Source organism: Aquarana catesbeiana, linkage group LG01, assembly GCF_042186555.1.
Source record: "Aquarana catesbeiana isolate 2022-GZ linkage group LG01, ASM4218655v1, whole genome shotgun sequence".
Lineage (NCBI taxonomy): Eukaryota > Metazoa > Chordata > Amphibia > Anura > Ranidae > Aquarana > Aquarana catesbeiana.
This window is the reverse complement of record NC_133324.1, coordinates 72,941,873-72,958,810: the sequence shown is the minus strand read 5'-3', so window position 1 is coordinate 72,958,810 and position 16,938 is coordinate 72,941,873. Positions and strand designations below refer to the sequence as shown.

General features: G+C 42.1%; 1 protein-coding gene across 1 annotated transcript in view; it reads left to right on the top strand.

The window, feature by feature from the left end:
- The window catches only part of FECH (ferrochelatase), a 58,122-nt gene extending 43,698 nt beyond the window's left edge, over positions 1-14,424 (top strand). The window contains exons 9-11 of the mRNA XM_073620267.1: positions 820-984; positions 5,261-5,320; positions 5,782-14,424. Of these exons, the coding sequence (XP_073476368.1) occupies positions 820-984; positions 5,261-5,320; positions 5,782-5,916 (360 nt within the window). The 3' untranslated portion in view covers positions 5,917-14,424. The remainder of the gene's footprint in view (positions 1-819; positions 985-5,260; positions 5,321-5,781) is intronic.
- Positions 14,425-16,938: the final 2,514 nt, after the last annotated feature.

The window sequence follows — 16,938 nt, the reverse complement described above, 5'->3', positions numbered from 1 at the left end:
ATGCAGAGTAGTGGCTCGGGAGCCCCCATAACAAGCTGTATGCTGTGGGGGCAGGAGGGACGGGCCAGGAGTGCTAGCGGGGGACCTGAGAAGAGGCGGGTTGGGGTTGCTCTGTGCAAAACCACTGCATAGAGCATGCAAGTATAACCTGTTTTTGTTTTTTAAATTAAAAAAATTGCCATTAATATCACTTTTTAAAGCCCACTTAAAGGGAGGAGGATAAAGGAGAAAAGGAGTTAAAGTCCCTAAAACATTGTTTAAAAAGGGTACAGAGATTAGAAGTGGTAATCTCCAACCAATAGGCTGACTGTGTTGCTTTGTTGAAGAATGGAATCTTTAGGTGACAAATGTCCAGGAAACAAAGTAAAGGACAAACAGAGTTCTCCTTACACAAGTCTCTGGGAATGCAAAAGTGTCTAAAAGCAAATCAGGAGCAGGTCAGGCATATGCACCTTCTAATGAATTCTGAATGACCTCAAATGTCAAAAGCAGTTGGAATAAGCACATTAACACAAGCCCGGAGCTCATCAACCGAGGGCCCAAGAGGCCGACATTGGAGACATCCTATTTTACCCTTGGGGTCCATCCAGCCCAAGACTCTCCAAAGACTGTACTGCCATAGAGATGTGATGGAACTATGCATTCTACATATGGAAGAGATTTTATTCTTTAAACCTTACTCAAAGTTAATTATTTATAGGTTATTAAATTCCTAATTTGTTTTATTATGCTGTGTAATTGAAGTGATCTTCTTGTCGCAGTTGACTAACTGATATGCTATGTCATCTCTATTATGTCTTTTTTTTTTTTTTTTTCCAGGTTGGTCCCATGCCCTGGTTAGGACCTCATACAGATGAAACTATTAAAGGCCTCTGCCAGAGAGGAAAGAAGAACATTCTCTTAGTCCCTATTGCCTTCACAAGTGATCACATCGAAACACTGTATGAGCTGGATATAGAGTATGCCCAACATCTTGCACAGGAGGTATGATCATCTGAAAGGATACGGGGGGGGGGGGATGCTACCTACATTTGACTTGTATGTTTCTGTAAATTTAGTATTTAAAATGAAAGGAGGAGAGGCCATTCAGGTGTCCTGTGTGCGCTTGTGTTCAGAAAGAACATGCTGACAGTAGAAGAGAGCACAGAGATTATCTTACTGGTCTGTTGCTATTTTTTCACTGTTTATTCACAGGCTGGAGGCAGGGATGTGACCTGGGGGATATTGCTTAAAACCTGACTCCACCTTTCTGACAATGGGGTTGATTTACTAAAGCTGGAGAGTGCAAAATCCTGGTGCAGCCCTGCATAGAAACCAATCAGCTTCCAGGTTTTATTGTCAAAGCTTAATTGAACAAGCTGAAGTTTGACCTCTTTCACGCTGGAGGCGTTTTTTAGGCGCTAAAGGGCTAAAAATAGCACCTGAAAAATGACTCCCTGCAGCCCCAGTGTGAAAGCCCGAGTGCTTTCATGCTGGGGCGCTGCACTGGCAGGACATTTAAAAAAAAAAAAAAAAAAGTCCTGCAAGCAGCATCTTTGGGGCGGTGGAGGAGCGGTGTATACACCGCTCCTCCACCGCCCCTGCCCATTGAAATGAATGGGCACCGCTGCCGAAGCACATGCAAAGTGTTTAGTCAACGGTGCTTTTAACGAGCATTTAACCCTTCAGCCATTAGAGGGGGTTAAAAGCGCCCTGCTAGCGGCCGAATAGCGAAGCTAAAACGACAGTAAAGCGCCGCTAAAACTAGCGACACTTTACTGCTAACGTGGCTCAGTGCGAAAGGGCTCTTCGAAGCTGATTGGCTACCATGCACAGCTGCACTAGATTTTGCACTCTCCAGGTTTTAGTAAATCAACCCCAATGTTTTCATGTTACAGCCATACTTGGGGTGTAACATGATGCAAAAAAAAAAATTCTGCCCACTTACAGAATCAAGGGTTCTTCTTCCGGCCGCCTCCTGGTAAATTTGAATTTCACATGGCTGTTCGTTGCTCCACCGGCACGATAGCGTAATTTTAGAGAGAGTTGTGATGAAAAAAACTACAAGTCCCATCTTCCAACACAGCAAGGGGACTGTATTTCTCAATAGAACACACATGTAATGACATCAGTGCACTTGTACTTCATTGATATTTCCTCCAGCTCTGTAGTTGAAGGTCCATATGGAACTGAGTGTGGTGGGATAGTCTACAAGTCATAGCACTGCACTCGTATTCTACTGTTTGCGGTTGCAATGATTCTCAGGCTCAAATGCAAAAGAATATGTGCATATTTTTGCTTCAGGATTGGTAACACTCACTTTGTGTCTATCTAAGGCACTGTACCCAGGCCCCACTGTGTAGGGTGGGCTTGTAATATTTGCTTCAAATCTATATACTGTTGTCCCACCATTTACTTAAAGCAGAATTAAACCCTGCAATTTTTTAAATTTTTTTTTGTAAATGGGCTCCCAGGAACTAGCACATTTTGGCAGACTTGCCTGTCGAACGATCCCCTCCAGCTGTGTGCTGTTGCTGCTTCTGCTTGTGACAGGCGCTTCCATCTTCTTCTGGTCTTTCTTTCTGGGTTTGGACTTTTTTGCTGCGCCTCAATGGCATTTATCCTGCACCTGTGCATGGGAGTCTCCTCATAATGACACAGAGGGGTTGATTTACTAAGGGCCAGTTCACACCAGATGCCATTCCGTGCGCTTTTTTTTCTGCACTAAAAATGCATGCACAGTGTTTTCCATGTATTCCAATGGCTCTAGTTCACACCAGTGCAGTCAGTTACTGGTCAGTTTCTGCACCGGAAACTGACTGCACTGGTGTGAATTATAGCCTTTGGAATAAGTTTTTGCTTAGTTCACACCACATGCAGTTCCAGTGCATTTTTAATACAATTTGCTAGGTTCCAGTACAGTTCTGTGCAGAAAAAAAATAAAGCACGCTCTACTTTTTTTTTTTTTTTTTTTCTGCACCGGAAACTGACTGCACTGGTGTAAATGAGAGCCATTGGAATATATGGAAAACACTGTGCATGCATTTTTAGGGCCATATATTGGGGTGGGGCGAGCGCGAAAATACCATCCCTTCTATAGAGGTACCATCCCGTAAATATATGCAAATGTGTTCCTAAAAAGGTATATAGAACTGAATGGAACTTTTAATTGTGCCTCTAAGAAGTATAAATAGATGAAAAACAATTAATGAAACAATACATTTTATTCAGTATAAAAACAGTTAATACATTACAGTTAATACGGTTGAAATGGATTCAGGGTGTGCAAATCCCCGATTTTAACAGAGTTATGGCCTACGCGTTTCGCGGACGAGGCCGCTTCGTCAGGGCCTTTGAGAATAGCACAATGTGATCACGTGTAGATGCTACAAATAAAGCATCAATTAATATTGCATAGATTTATAAAGTTACATCAGTGAGGGCTACAATATAAAATATGTATAGACATTGATGCATAAATTTAGAGGCCTTTATGCTCGTGCCGGTACCCTCCAATTACAGTTCCCGGGTGAGTGGGGAAAAAAGTTTTTGATAGAATAATAGGACTTAGAATAATAGGACTTCTAAGTCCTATTATTCTAAGTCCTATTCTATCAAAAACTTTTTTCCCCACTCACCCGGGAACTGTAATTGGAGGGTACCGGCACGAGCATAAAGGCCTCTAAATTTTTTCCCGGAGTCTCTATGATCGTTCGGAGGCCGGGCGCGATGTTATGACGTCACGCCCGGCCTCTGCATTCAAAAAAAACGGCGCCGCTTCGGCTGTGAAGCGGCGATCGTTGGTTTTTTTTTTTTTTTTATTTTAGGCTTCCCAGCCTAGAGGTGAGATGTGGGGTCTTATTGACCACATATCTCACTGTAAAGAGGACTGATCATGTCATATTCCTATTACAAGGGATGTTTACATTCCTTGTAATAGGAATAAAAGTGATCAAAAAAAAAAAAAAAATTTTTTTTAAAGTGTAAAAATAAAAATTTTTAAGTAAAATTAACAATAAAAAAAAATAAAAATTTTTTAAAGCGCCTCTGTCCCCGTGAGCTCGCACACAGAAGCGAACACATACGTAAGTCCCGCCCACATATGAAAACGGTGTTCAAACCACACATGTGAGGTATCGCCACGAACGTTAGAGCGAGAGCAATAATTTTGGCCCTAGACTTCCTCTGTAACTCAAAACATGTAACCAGTAAAAAATTTTAAAGCGTCGCCTATGGGGATTTTTAAGTACCAAAGTTTGGCGCCATTCCACGAGCGTGTGCAATTTTGAAGCGTGACATGTTAGGTATCTATTTACTCGGCGTAACTTCATCTTTCACACAATGCAAAAAAATTTGGCTAACTTTGCTGTTTTGTTTTTTTTTAAAGCATGAAACTGTTTTTTAAAAAAAAAAAAACGCGTTTGAAAAATTGCTGCGCAAATACCGTGCAAGATAAAAAGTTGCAATGACTGCCATTGTATTCTCTAGGGTCTCTGCTAAAAAAACATATATATAATGTTTGGGGGTTCTATGTAATTTTATAGCAAAGAAATGATTATTTTTGACATGTAGGAGCGAAGTGTCAGAAATGGCCTGGATGCGAAGTGGTTAATTGATGCTCTATTTGTAGCATCTACACGTGATCACATTGTGCCATTCTTAAAGGCCCTGACGAAGCGGCCTCGTCCGCGAAGCGCGTAGGCCATAACTCTGTTAAAATCGGGGATTTGCACACCCTGAATCCATATTTTTATACTGAATAAAATAATGTATTTTTTCATTGTTTTTTCATCTATTTATACTCCTTAGAGGCACAATTAAAGTCCCATTCAGTTCTATATACCTTTTTAGGAACACATTTGCACATTAGGGCCAGTACACACCACAAAAATGCACTCATACATTCAAGATCAGTTTTTGCTTACAGTTCACAGCACATGCAGTTCCAGTGCATTTTTGATACAATTTGCTAGGTTCCAGTACAGTTCTGTGCAGAAAAAATGCAGCATGCTCTACTTTTTTTTTTTTTTTCTATGGAGGTAAGCCGTAATACTTAATCAGTTCTTGGAAACTTTCAAACAACTTCTTTGTTGTCAAAGAGAAATCCCCCACAGAGAAGCCAGGGCACATCGACGGGGTCTGAAAATTAGCTATACATTTCCTTGCATTGTTACAGCATTTTTACATAATAAATAATCCATTTAATAAGCCTTGTGTTCTGCCGTGTGCGCAACGATCGGCGGGAGCCACAGTCATTCTTCTCTCTCTTCCTCTGTTTCAGTGTGGAGTTGAGAACATCAGACGATCGGAATCCCTTAATGGAAATCCATTGTTCTCCAAGGTATCAGTATTGTTAAACCAGCTTTAATGCTATTGACTGCGGGACGGTGATTATTGGTTCTTGGTTCTAACTGCGGCAACAGTGTGAAAAATCCATTCTTTTTAAGTGGGGAAAAGTCTAGCCAGGATAAACATTGTCAGACTTTGCATGGAGACTATACATACCTTGAAGAATTGAAGGAGGCAGCCTGTTGGGTTTAAAGTCGCAAGGTTTCCTTTTGTAGAGTCCGTCTTCCCAGGGGTGCTGGCGGATTGAGAGATGGAAAACAGCACGGAGGAATCGATCGGGAAAAAGTTAGACATTTGCCTTAGTTTTGCTTTATGCTTGATCGTCGCCAATATCTTCTTAGTGTGCAACAATGTTTACATTTTATTGGTTTTCTTTTGACCAATTTGGCCTTTTCCTTTTTTTTTTTTTTTTTTTTTGTTTTTATTTATTTATTGTTTTTTTACTTTCTCCAGGCTCTGGCCGATTTAGTCCTTTCGCATCTCAAGTCCAAAGAGACCTGTTCAAAACAGTTAACTCTGCGATGTCCGATGTGCGTCAATCCAGTCTGCGGAGAAGCAAAGTCGTTCTTTACGAATCAGAAGCAGTGAGCTGGAACTTGGGTTACATGTGTAGAAAGAGGCATAAACTTTGAGTTCTTAATTTTAATTTCCATGGAGCGCTAAGGCGCACAACATATGCATTACTTTTATATTTACAACCTATGCTTGGTTTGTTTCTTGAATGAATGTTTGTTTTTGTTTTTTTTGTTTGTTTTTTTTAAGGCTAGGCTCACTTTAGGAGGGTCTAAAGCGGAACTAAACTGTATTTTGAGTACCACAACCTGAAAATGCATCCATCCACCCATGTCTCCATGCTTTATTTTGTTGAGAAATCACTGACGCCCACTAGCATTTCTATCTGCGGCCATCTTGAGTAAGGGCAGATGATTCATGTACCATTTTATTTCCCGTGATCCATCTGCCCTTAGCTCAGGCATGCAGGTGTTCCGTCAGAATGGGCGACCCGTCAGATTAGGTAACTGAAGTGACGTTCCGTCGGCCGAATACTTACTGCCCATGCGTAGCAGGTTTGCTAATGTGACAGAACACCTGCAGTCAGAAGGCGGCAGCGGACATGTTACTACACACAGCTACGTCTTGAATTTCACAGTCATTTTAGCAATAAACTGAGCGGATATAAATACATATAGTATATTATAAGTGAAATACTAATATGCAAACCAAAATAAGTAATATATTATGTTGGCCGCTGAGTGGCTGCCAACATGAAAAGGTGTTCCCATGCAGTGCTAATTTGATACTACTATATGTGGCACTTACTCAATGAGCAATGAATGATGTGATAAATCTTCAAATACAATAAAGTGCAAAATTCCAAAGTGATAGTGCAAAAAATGATTATAAATGACGTTTCTTCACACACAATAAAAATGTAATGTTTTCTTCACGCACCATAAAGGTGCCACAGTGTTTAAAGTGACAATGCAGTGAATAAATTTATTAATGTGCCCAGTCCAAAAGTTCATAAATAAAAGTGCTTGTGTAAAATAAGCAGAATCCAATAAGTCCAAATCATATATGCTTCTACGATCCGTACTGCACCAGTGGTTTGCCCCAGCCTCTCACCTCCAGATAAAGACCCCCTACAGGTCTAGTTGAGCCTATGTTTATACATGACTCCACAATCCAAGCCATGGATTCCTACTCCTGGGACCTCCAGTCATTGCTCATTGAGTAAGCGCCACATATAGTAGTATCACATATATAGTATATTGACATCTGTGACAGCTGTTTTGAATGTTACATTTTGAAAGAAGCTGGACGCCAGCAGTAGGAAGGTGGCGGAGGCCATCTTGGTACACCCAGGACTGATCAGCGCTAAACCTTTTAGGCTTTCAAAATGTCACATGAAAACAGCATGACAGATCTCAATATACTATATTGATTTATATATGCTCACTTTATTCGTTAAATGACGGTGAAATTCAAGACGTAGCTGGGTGTAGTAAGATGTCCGCTGGCGCCTTATGACTGCAGATGTTCTGTCAGATTAGCAAACCTGCACATACGCAGTAAGTATTCAGCTTACGGTAAAGGTGGGGACAGTGGCACTCTGGTATAAGGGTGTTACATGCGTGTGTATGTCAGGGATGTTTTAGTTTAGTTCTTTGGAAATGTATCTTTTTGACCTAGCTCATGCTGACCACCCCTTTACCCCCGCCGCCATTGTTCTGGCTGTGGGGGGATTGGGAGGTATTATTCCTTCTCGTTAATTTCATTTAGCCATGTCGGCCTACAAGACATGATATGCATATGTTTATTTGCTGCACCTCTATATTGTCTTTGTAGGGTGCTATATTGTTTGTTTTTTGTGTTGATGAAAAATAAACACCTTCCAAAAAAAAAAAGTATTCAGCTAACGGAACGTCAGTTCTGTTACCTAATCTGACGGGTCACCTATTCTGACAGAACACCGACAAGAGGGCATGCTTAGCTGAGAGTCCCTCCCCCCTCAGGAAAGGAAAAAAAAATGCACATAAAGACTTGTTGGATGTATGGCATAATTTTGGCCTAGGCCAGAAAAGAGGAAGCAACTGAATAAATGTACAAAATAAATAAAAGTTTAAAACAAGTACATATAATTTTACCTAAGTATCTAATTTTACTAATGTTCGCAACATAAGGAAGAAAAATAGTTAAAATTGGTTGAGCGAGTTTAGTTCCGCTTTAATGACAGCAAGAATATTGGAGCCTGATTGTGCTGAGAAGACGTATGTATTCTCTGACTCGTTGCCTGAGTACTATTGTTTTTTGGAAAATTATTGCACATAAGTTAGTGCTTCCAAAATTAGTGGGGCAGATTTCCGTACTGCTGTTACCCAGTGGAGGGTTGGAAGGACTATTCTTGCACTCACTCATATGAATGTTTTTTAGCAGTAGTAGTTTACACCTGCTGCAGCATTGGGGTAAATGTCACCTGATGTTTCCTAAAGTACTTTTTTTTTTTTTTTTTATGATTGAACTAGATGGACTTGTCTTTTTTTTTTTTTTTTTTAACCTGTCTAACTATGTAACTTGGCTGCCATAATGGAACAATGCAGTGAAGCAGAAGTATATGAACATTTGCATCTGTTTCTGTGCAAATTCCTGCGAATATAGCCTAGCCTTTTCATACATATGCTCCAGTGTCACATGTGCTCTTCCATCAAGTGGATAATAATAAAATACCACTTTAAAAAGGTTACAAAACAAAGAAAATGGTTTATTTACAGAAAACCTGTCATTCTAAAAAAATAAACACCTAAAGCTCCAGGAATTATTTATATTGCATGCTTACATTGGTCCAGCTTGGCACAATATAAGTATACATATCTTTTTACCTGATGGGGAAGCTGAAAGTCACTGCGCTGCTGCAATGATAATGGAGATTTTCTGAGTCCTGCTCAGGTTCAGTGTGGCAGGTTCCCCTCTGCCCACGGACCACAGGGGATCAATTGCTTGGCACTGCTGCTATTCATAGAACATTTTTGTATTTATTTTTATTTTTTTTTACTAAATACAAGTCTTTCTCTGAATGGTGGGGGTGCCAAGCTAGCGTCCCTCTTGGTCAGGGGTGCACATGGGAAGTCACTCATACTGAACCTGAGCAGTTCTCCGAAAATTGAAACCATTGCTGTAGTAGTGCCAAGTGATTTTTAGCTTCCCCTGCAGCCCATCAAGTATGAGATATGCATACATACATGGTGACAAGCTGGACCAATGTAAGTATGCAATACAAATAATTCCTGTAGGTCAGATTTAGAAGTAGCCACTTAGACCCTCTTGTTGTCTGTCTTCCAGTGGGATCTGGGGCCCCTCTGGATGCTTGACATATATCTACCATTTGAAGTTCTAAAGTTGGGCTTCTGCCTCCCCCCAACATCCTGTATCCCACAGCAGAGGTTCACTTTGCCACTAATCATTCTCACAAAACATATTTACATGGTGAGATTCCTGGGTTCAGCACCTAGCACTCTTGTTAAAGGGTAAGTTCACCTTTTTTGTACACTTTCTTTTTTTTTTTTTTTTTTTTTCTAAATTCCAGCTCCCCCATGCACCAATATAGCATTCATGTACTTTTTTTTGCAAAAATATCAAAGCCTTTCATTTAAATCTAGAGTCACTTACTTTTGTCCTAATCCACGTTTCCAGACATTTCCATTAGTAATGTCTTCTTCCTGATCAGACTTTAGGTCATGACACAGGAAGGAGTTGACCAGCTGACCTCATTAGCACACACCCTGCATCATCCACCCACCCACTCCCAGGTGCACATTATTTAAATGAAATGAAATGCAATCAATCAGTGATCACCCTTCTCCCTAAATACACAATCAGATTGTATAGTGTATGGCCATGTTTATACACCTAAAATTACTAGTTTCAGTGCCATTAATTGTTAACGGCACATCAAACACAGATGCAAACACACATTTTGCCATGTGAAAAAACAGGGGGCAAATGCTGCAAAACGCACAGCTTTGATATTTTTTGCAAAAAAAGTGCATGAATGCTATATTGGTGCATAGGGGAGCTGGAATTTAGAAAAAAAAAAAGTGTGCAAAGGTGAACTTACCCTTTTTAGGGTCCTTTCACACTGGGGCGGTTTGCAGGCGCCATTGCGCTAATAATAGCGCCTGCAAACCGACCCGAAAGTGCCGCTGCTTTCACACTGGAGCGATGCGCTGGCAGGACGGTGAAAAAAGTCCTGCCAGCCGCATCTTTGGAATGGTGAAGGAGTGGAGTGTATTCCGCTCCTGCCCATTGAAATCAATGGGACGGCGCGGCTATACCGCCGGCAAAGCGCCTCTGCAGAGGCGCTTTGCGGTGGTTTTAACCCTTTCTCGGCCGCTAGCAGGGGGGGTAAAACCATCCCGCTAGCGGCCGCATACCGACGGTAAAGCGCCGCTTACAATAGAGGCGCTTTACCGCCGACAACGCCCCCGCCCCAGTGTGAAAGGACTAAAGATAACAAAAGGTATGTGCAGGCATCAGTGGCTTTCTGATTTCAAGTCTGATCTCTTTACTATTTTATTATTCTAACAGGTTTACTTAAAGCGGTAGTAAACTTGAAAAGGAAAACAAAAAAAGATTCCCCCTGGAAGGTAAAGGCATAATGTGCTAGTATGCATTGCATCAAGAAAGACTTGTCTTGAAACAAAGCCCTCCAGTGGTGCGCTGTCACCACTGCAGAGGCTTCCATCTTCACCCGGTCTTCCTCCTGGGTTCGCGGGTTGTGGCCGCTTGACTGGCCGAGCCACGATGGTGGGGGTATGCCGTTCCTTCAGACCACATACGTCGGTGACGTCGCCGGCTGATGCTCACTAGAATATCTCCTAAATGGTGCATGTTTGGGAGATATTCATTTAACCTACAGGTAAGCTTTATTATAAGCATACCTGTAAATTAAAAATAAAAAAAAGTACAGTTTACTACCACTTTAACCGGTTCCCGACCGGCTCACGCAGATATACTGCGGCAGAATGGCTCTCCTGGGCGAAATCCCATACATATACGCCTTTGCCCAGGAGAGCCACCAAAGGCCGCGTGAGCCCGATGCGCGTGGCCGGCGGGCGCGATTGCATGCACGAGCAGCAGCACGGGGGTTTGTGTGTGTAAACACACAAATCCCTGTGCTGTCAAAGCAGAGAAGACAGATTGTGTGTTTCTGCAAAGTAGAAACAGCGATTTGTCATCTCTTCTAGTTAGTCCCATCCCCCCACAGTTAGAACACACACACAGGGAACACGGTTAACCCCTTGATGGCCCCCTACTGTTAACCTCTTCCCTGCCAGTGACATTTACATAGCAATGGGTGCATATTTATAGCACTGATCGCTCTGTAAATGTCAATGGTCCCAAAAATATGTCAAAAGTGTCCGACCTGTCCGCCGCAATGTCGCAATACTGTTAAAAAAACGCAGATCACCGCCATTACTAGTATAAAAATAATAAAAACTCCATATAAATGCCATGTTAACCCCTTCCCTGCCAGTGACATTTACATAGTAATTGGTGCATATTTATAGCACTGATCGCTCTGTAGATGTCAGTGGTCCCAAAAATATGTCAAAAGTGTCTGCCTGCAATGTCGCAATACCGCTAAAAATCGCAGATCACCGCCATTAGTAAAAAAATAATAATAAAAACGCCATATAAATACCATAAAGCTTTCCCATAGTTTGGTTTGCACAAAAGTTATAGCGTCTACAATCAATATACGCTTATTGCAATATATTATCATATTTTTTTTTTTTTTACCAGAAATATGTAGAAGAATACATATCGGCCTAAACTGAGGAAAAAAAATTGTATTTATTTTTTTTAAATTGGGATATTTACTATAGCAAAAAGTAAAAGATATTGTGTGTTTGTTTGTTTTTTTTCTTTCAAAATTGTCACTCTTCTTTTGTTTTATAGCGCAAAAAATAAAAATCTCAGAGGTGATCAAATACCACCAAAAGAAAGCTCTATTTGTGGGAAAAATGTCAATTTTGTTTGGGTACAGCGTCGCACGATCGTGAAATTGTCAGTTAAAGCGACGCAGTGCCGTATCGCAAAAAAAAATGGCCCGTTCATTGAGCAGCCAAATCTTCCGGGGCTGAAGTGGTTAAAGGAATTGTGAGCTTTTAGATCATCTTTCTTTTTAGCCATTTCAAACAGCAAGTCTGCTTAACAAGAATCCCATTATGGGGATAGTCACAAACATTACCAAGTATCCTTCAAAATCGCTCTAAAATTGCAGCTTTTGAAATTGTCCCCACATCTCATAAACTGTTTCTTCTCGTTTAGACTTGAGGACAATATGAGGGAGATTTACTAAAACTGGTGCGCGCAGAATCTGGTTCAGCCCAAGCTTGGTAGCCAGTCTGCTTCTAACTTCAGCTTATTCTGTTAGGCTGGGTTCACATTATTGCAAATTGGATGCAGGTTTCGCACACACAGCTCTGGGACGGCTGCGGAACGAATTGCACAGGAGTCCTGTGTGTCTTTTGGTCTGAATTCAGACAAAAATGTGGGCTGAAATCGGACCTGAAATGGTGAACAGTTATGCACTGGACCCCTGCTGTGAGCCGCTCTGCAGAGATGTGAACCCAACTTAAAGCTTTAACAATAAAACAATGGAAGCTGATTGGTTTCTATGCTGAGCGGCACCAGATTTTGCACTCTCCAATTTCTTTTTTTATATATATATATATATATATATATATATATATATATATATATATATATATATATATATATATATATATAACCCCCAATGTGTCCAAAAGCACTGAAAGAAAGTGTTTTGTTTTCTATAACAAGCAGCCTTTTCAAAGACTTGCCCTACTTACTAAGCAGGTGATGAGCAAGCATTATGCAAAACAGGGAGGTCTATTAAAGCTGGCGCACAAAGAAATCTAAAATATTTTGCTTGCAGCAAGTACAATATCTCCTGGCTGAAGACCAGCTCTACTGAAAGTGCTGACTAGTGGAGCACGGGGTACCAATTACTCCCACTTCTGAGGCTTAGAGGTTGGAGTGCTTAATGGTGCTAGCATATTGCAGTGAAGCTGTCATTTAAAGATTTGCCTTTACTATTTTACTGTCTTTGCTTCCCTATAAATTTAGGCATTTACAGACCTTTGTTTACTTATCTCTTCTTTGAGAAAAAAAAAAAAACCTGCTGCTTCTGTCTTCCTCCAGAGGTGTGTCACATGTTCTCCTCTGAAGGTGTTCTGGTGGAGCCAGTCCATTAGAGCCAGAGCTGCAGCTTGTTCAGGACAGTTAAGTATCAATCATTTTTAGGTACCTAGAATGGGTATGCAGTAAGGTGTAAAACGAGGCTTTTTTTCACTCATTGTGTCCATTTTAATTAAATGTTTTTAAAAAAAAAATGTAAGAAGCTCTAGTGCAGGAATTAATATATTCTATATTGAAGACCTGGATCAGAGGTCCTGGCACCTACAAAATTAAGGGCAAACGTGCTTACCGTTGCTGTGTTCTGCTTCACACGAGGTGTACGGAGACGAGCAAGTGGCATGCAGCTTCTGTTACACTGTATAGACAAAGCTTTGTTGACACTACCAATATAGGGTTGTTGGACAGCCATTAGTATGGAGTTGGCTGTTACAGCTTCAAAGCGGGAACCAACTCCATGTTAATATGCGGGAAGGCTTTCCACAAGATTTTGGAGTGTGTTGCTGGGAATTTACCCACTTCAACAGAAACCCACCAAAATTTGAGCCGTGTGTGGCCACTTTGAGGCAGAGTGGAGTCTTTCATCAGTATTCCTGTAGGTTGCAATGGGTATGAAGTAGAGATATACACGAATTGAGCTGGGAACACATGAATTGCAGAATTATCCCCACTGGAATGAAATGTTCCCAGAATGAAAAGATGATTTTACGCAGTAGGAATGAAAATAAAAGCCCTAGCTGTGTCTGCTAGTGCACTCCATAGTTGTAGTGCAGCCAGTTCTCTGCAGGATGATTTGACAGTAACCTATTGATTTGGAAGGAACCCCATCAGCCTACCTGTTTGTAATGCAGAAGGGATATTGACACACATACTTACTGGTTGCTTCTAACATACAGAGAACCTGATGTATCCGTTAGTTTCCCACAATCACCAGTTCCATCACATTCAAACTTCCCTTTGGGCGTTTGAGCCTGAAGGGTGATACAGTAAGTTCAGAGAGATCAGTTCACACAGCACAGACATCATAATGGGCTGAACATGCGAGGAGCTGTGTGAACTCTGGCCTTTGGACCATTCAGTATATAGTAATTTGTTTGACATTTCTCATTTAATACACCACAGTTATAGCATTAGCGTTTCACTTCTTGCCTGAAACTGCTCTTTCATATTGTGCTATCACTGTTGGCACTGCCCAACAGGGAGACTCCGAATATAGCATCCCCTCTGCCCCAGGAGGAGCTTGCATCATTTTGTCGTAGATCCTGCCATTTAATGATTTACAATGCAGTTCAATTCTGGTTTCTGTTATTTATCTGTATCTGTTTAAGAATGTGCCATATCAGGGAACAAGACTATAAAAATAATTTGCACTAACGCTTCATTGTGTCTTGAAGCCTTTTTTTTTCCTTGATGAAGTCCTTTTGTTCTACTGTTATGTTGTGGTAATTTTATGTTTAGGTAAGATCACATGACTCATTTAGGATGGTGATGTTGGTAGTTGCGGGTGGTAACATCCATTGCCCCCAGAAAATGGGAAGTTGAAGCGGATTTCCGCTCAAAAGTAGAATGCTTATCTGACTCCTCTCCCCCTCCGGTGCCACATTTGGCACCTTTCGGGGGGGGAGACCGGTGCCTGTTTTTGCAGTAAAAGTGGCGCGATCACCCTGAAGTTCGCCAACTGCCGGTTTCCCTTAGGAGCAATGGCAGCGGCAGCACTCAAGAGCTGATGGAAACATCAGCTGGGGTGCTGACATCGTGGGATCCCTGGATAGGTGAGTGTCCTACTATTAAAAGTCGAAGCATCTTTATTTTTTCTGAAGGAGGCCGGACCTCCTCTTTTAAGCTGGGTATAAACTTTGAGAATTTTTGTTCTAAATCTTTTGTTTAACCCCTTCACGGCCGCCTACCACATGTATACTGCGGTAGGGCGGCTCTAGTGCATGAAACAACGTACCTGTACGAAATTTCGCGCAATAGACAATGGGGCACATGCTGATTGGCCAATCAGTACAGGACAGGGCTTTGATACTCCTAACCCCTAGGATGGCTCCATGCAAAAAAAAAAGGGGGGGGGGGAACAACCAGCCAATCTGAAACTAGGCCCAACAAAAACAAGGGTCATTAGACTTCAGAGTGCTATAGCAAGAACCTCAGTATGAACAGAAGACTAGGGGGTGCCCTTACAAAGCCGGTCTTCTGCCGAGAAAGTTCCGCTCGGCGGATAAGGACCCCCCTCTACTGCGCAGGCGCTGCGCCTGCACAGTAGGATCCGGCAGAAATAGCCGAAGGGGAATAGGTGAAAATCAGCTGTACACGGCGACTGTAAGAGGGCCCCTCGCGGGCTCGCCACGCTTCGCTCGCCACGCTTCGGGCATGGCCTCGCTTCGCTCGGCTCTTTTTTATTCCCCCTCTAGGTCCACTTGGATGGTGGGGAAGGAACCTGGTCGCAGGTGCCGTGTACAGCCGATTGTAGATTTTGAGCTTCGGCTATCTCCGGCGGCTGATAGTAGTTCGTGCTGCGCCTGTGCAGTATAGGGGGGTCCTTATCCGCCGAGGGAACTTTCTCGGCAAGACACCGGCTACAGAGGCTTGATTCTGGAATGTGAATCTTCATTTTTCTACTAGTGTTCTAAGGTGATAGAGATCATCTTTCTTATGAAAAAAAAATAAATCACTGTTCGCTTAAAGCAGTGGTCTTTACAGTACAGATGGACAATGATCCAAAACACACTGCAAGAGCAACCCAGGAGGAAGCTTTTGAAGGAAAAGAAGTGGAATATTCTGCAATGGTCGAGTCAATCACCTGATCTCAATCCAATTAAGCATGCATTTCACTTTCTGAAGGCAACACTAAAGGCACAAAGAACAACTGAAGACAGCTGCATCAAAGCCTATCAAAGCATCAGAAAGGAGGAAACCCAGTCTTTGGTAATGTCCATGGGTTCCAGACTTCAGGCAGTCATTGGCAGTAAAAGATTCTCAACAAAATATTAAAAAAATGAACATTTTATTTATGATTGTATTCATTTGTCCAATTACATTTGAGTCCCTAAAAATAGAGGGACTGTGTATAAAAATGGTTGCAGTTCCTAAAACTTGTACTTGATATTTATGTTCAACCCCTTGAATTAAAGCTGAAAGTCTGCACTTCAAATTCATTTGGATTGTTTCGTTTTAATGTTATTCTGGTGGCATACAGAGCCAAAAGTATGAAAATTGTGCCTGTGTCCAAATATATATAAACCTAACCAGTGGCGGCTGGTGCTCAAAATTTTTGGGGGTGCGCAAACGAACTAAATAATACTGAAAAAAAAACATGAATTGCAGCCACGGTGCCCCATAAAATGCAGCCACGGTGCCCCATGAAATGCAGCCACTGTGCCTTTCATATGCACCCTCTGTGTCCATCCTATGTAGCCTCTGTGCCAATCCTATAAAGCCTGTGCCCATCATATGCAGCCTCTGTGACCCCCCCGCTCGCCGTCTGACCTGCATATACTTACCCTATCCTGGCGGCGGATGACGGCGGCGAGCTCCTGTGTCCTCCATGGCTCTCTGTTCCTCCGTTGCGCTAGGCGTTCAGGGCGCCTGTGCCTTCAGCCAATCGGGTGACGGGTATTAGATCTGCACCTCCTGATTGGCTGAGAGGCGATTCAGTGTTAGCAAAGCAAATATTCATTTGCTTTGCTAACACACCTAGGTGAACTGTGAGTGCAATGCTCTGTGTTTGCAGTTCACCTTTTTTGAAGCCTATTAGAGCCTGTGGCTCTAATCAGGTGCTTCAAGAAAACACCCCCGCTGCTGGAATTCAGGCGCCCGGTGTCCGAAAAGGGGCCGGACGCCTGAATAGGGGGTGGCTACAGCGGATTCGTGCTATGCATGAATCTA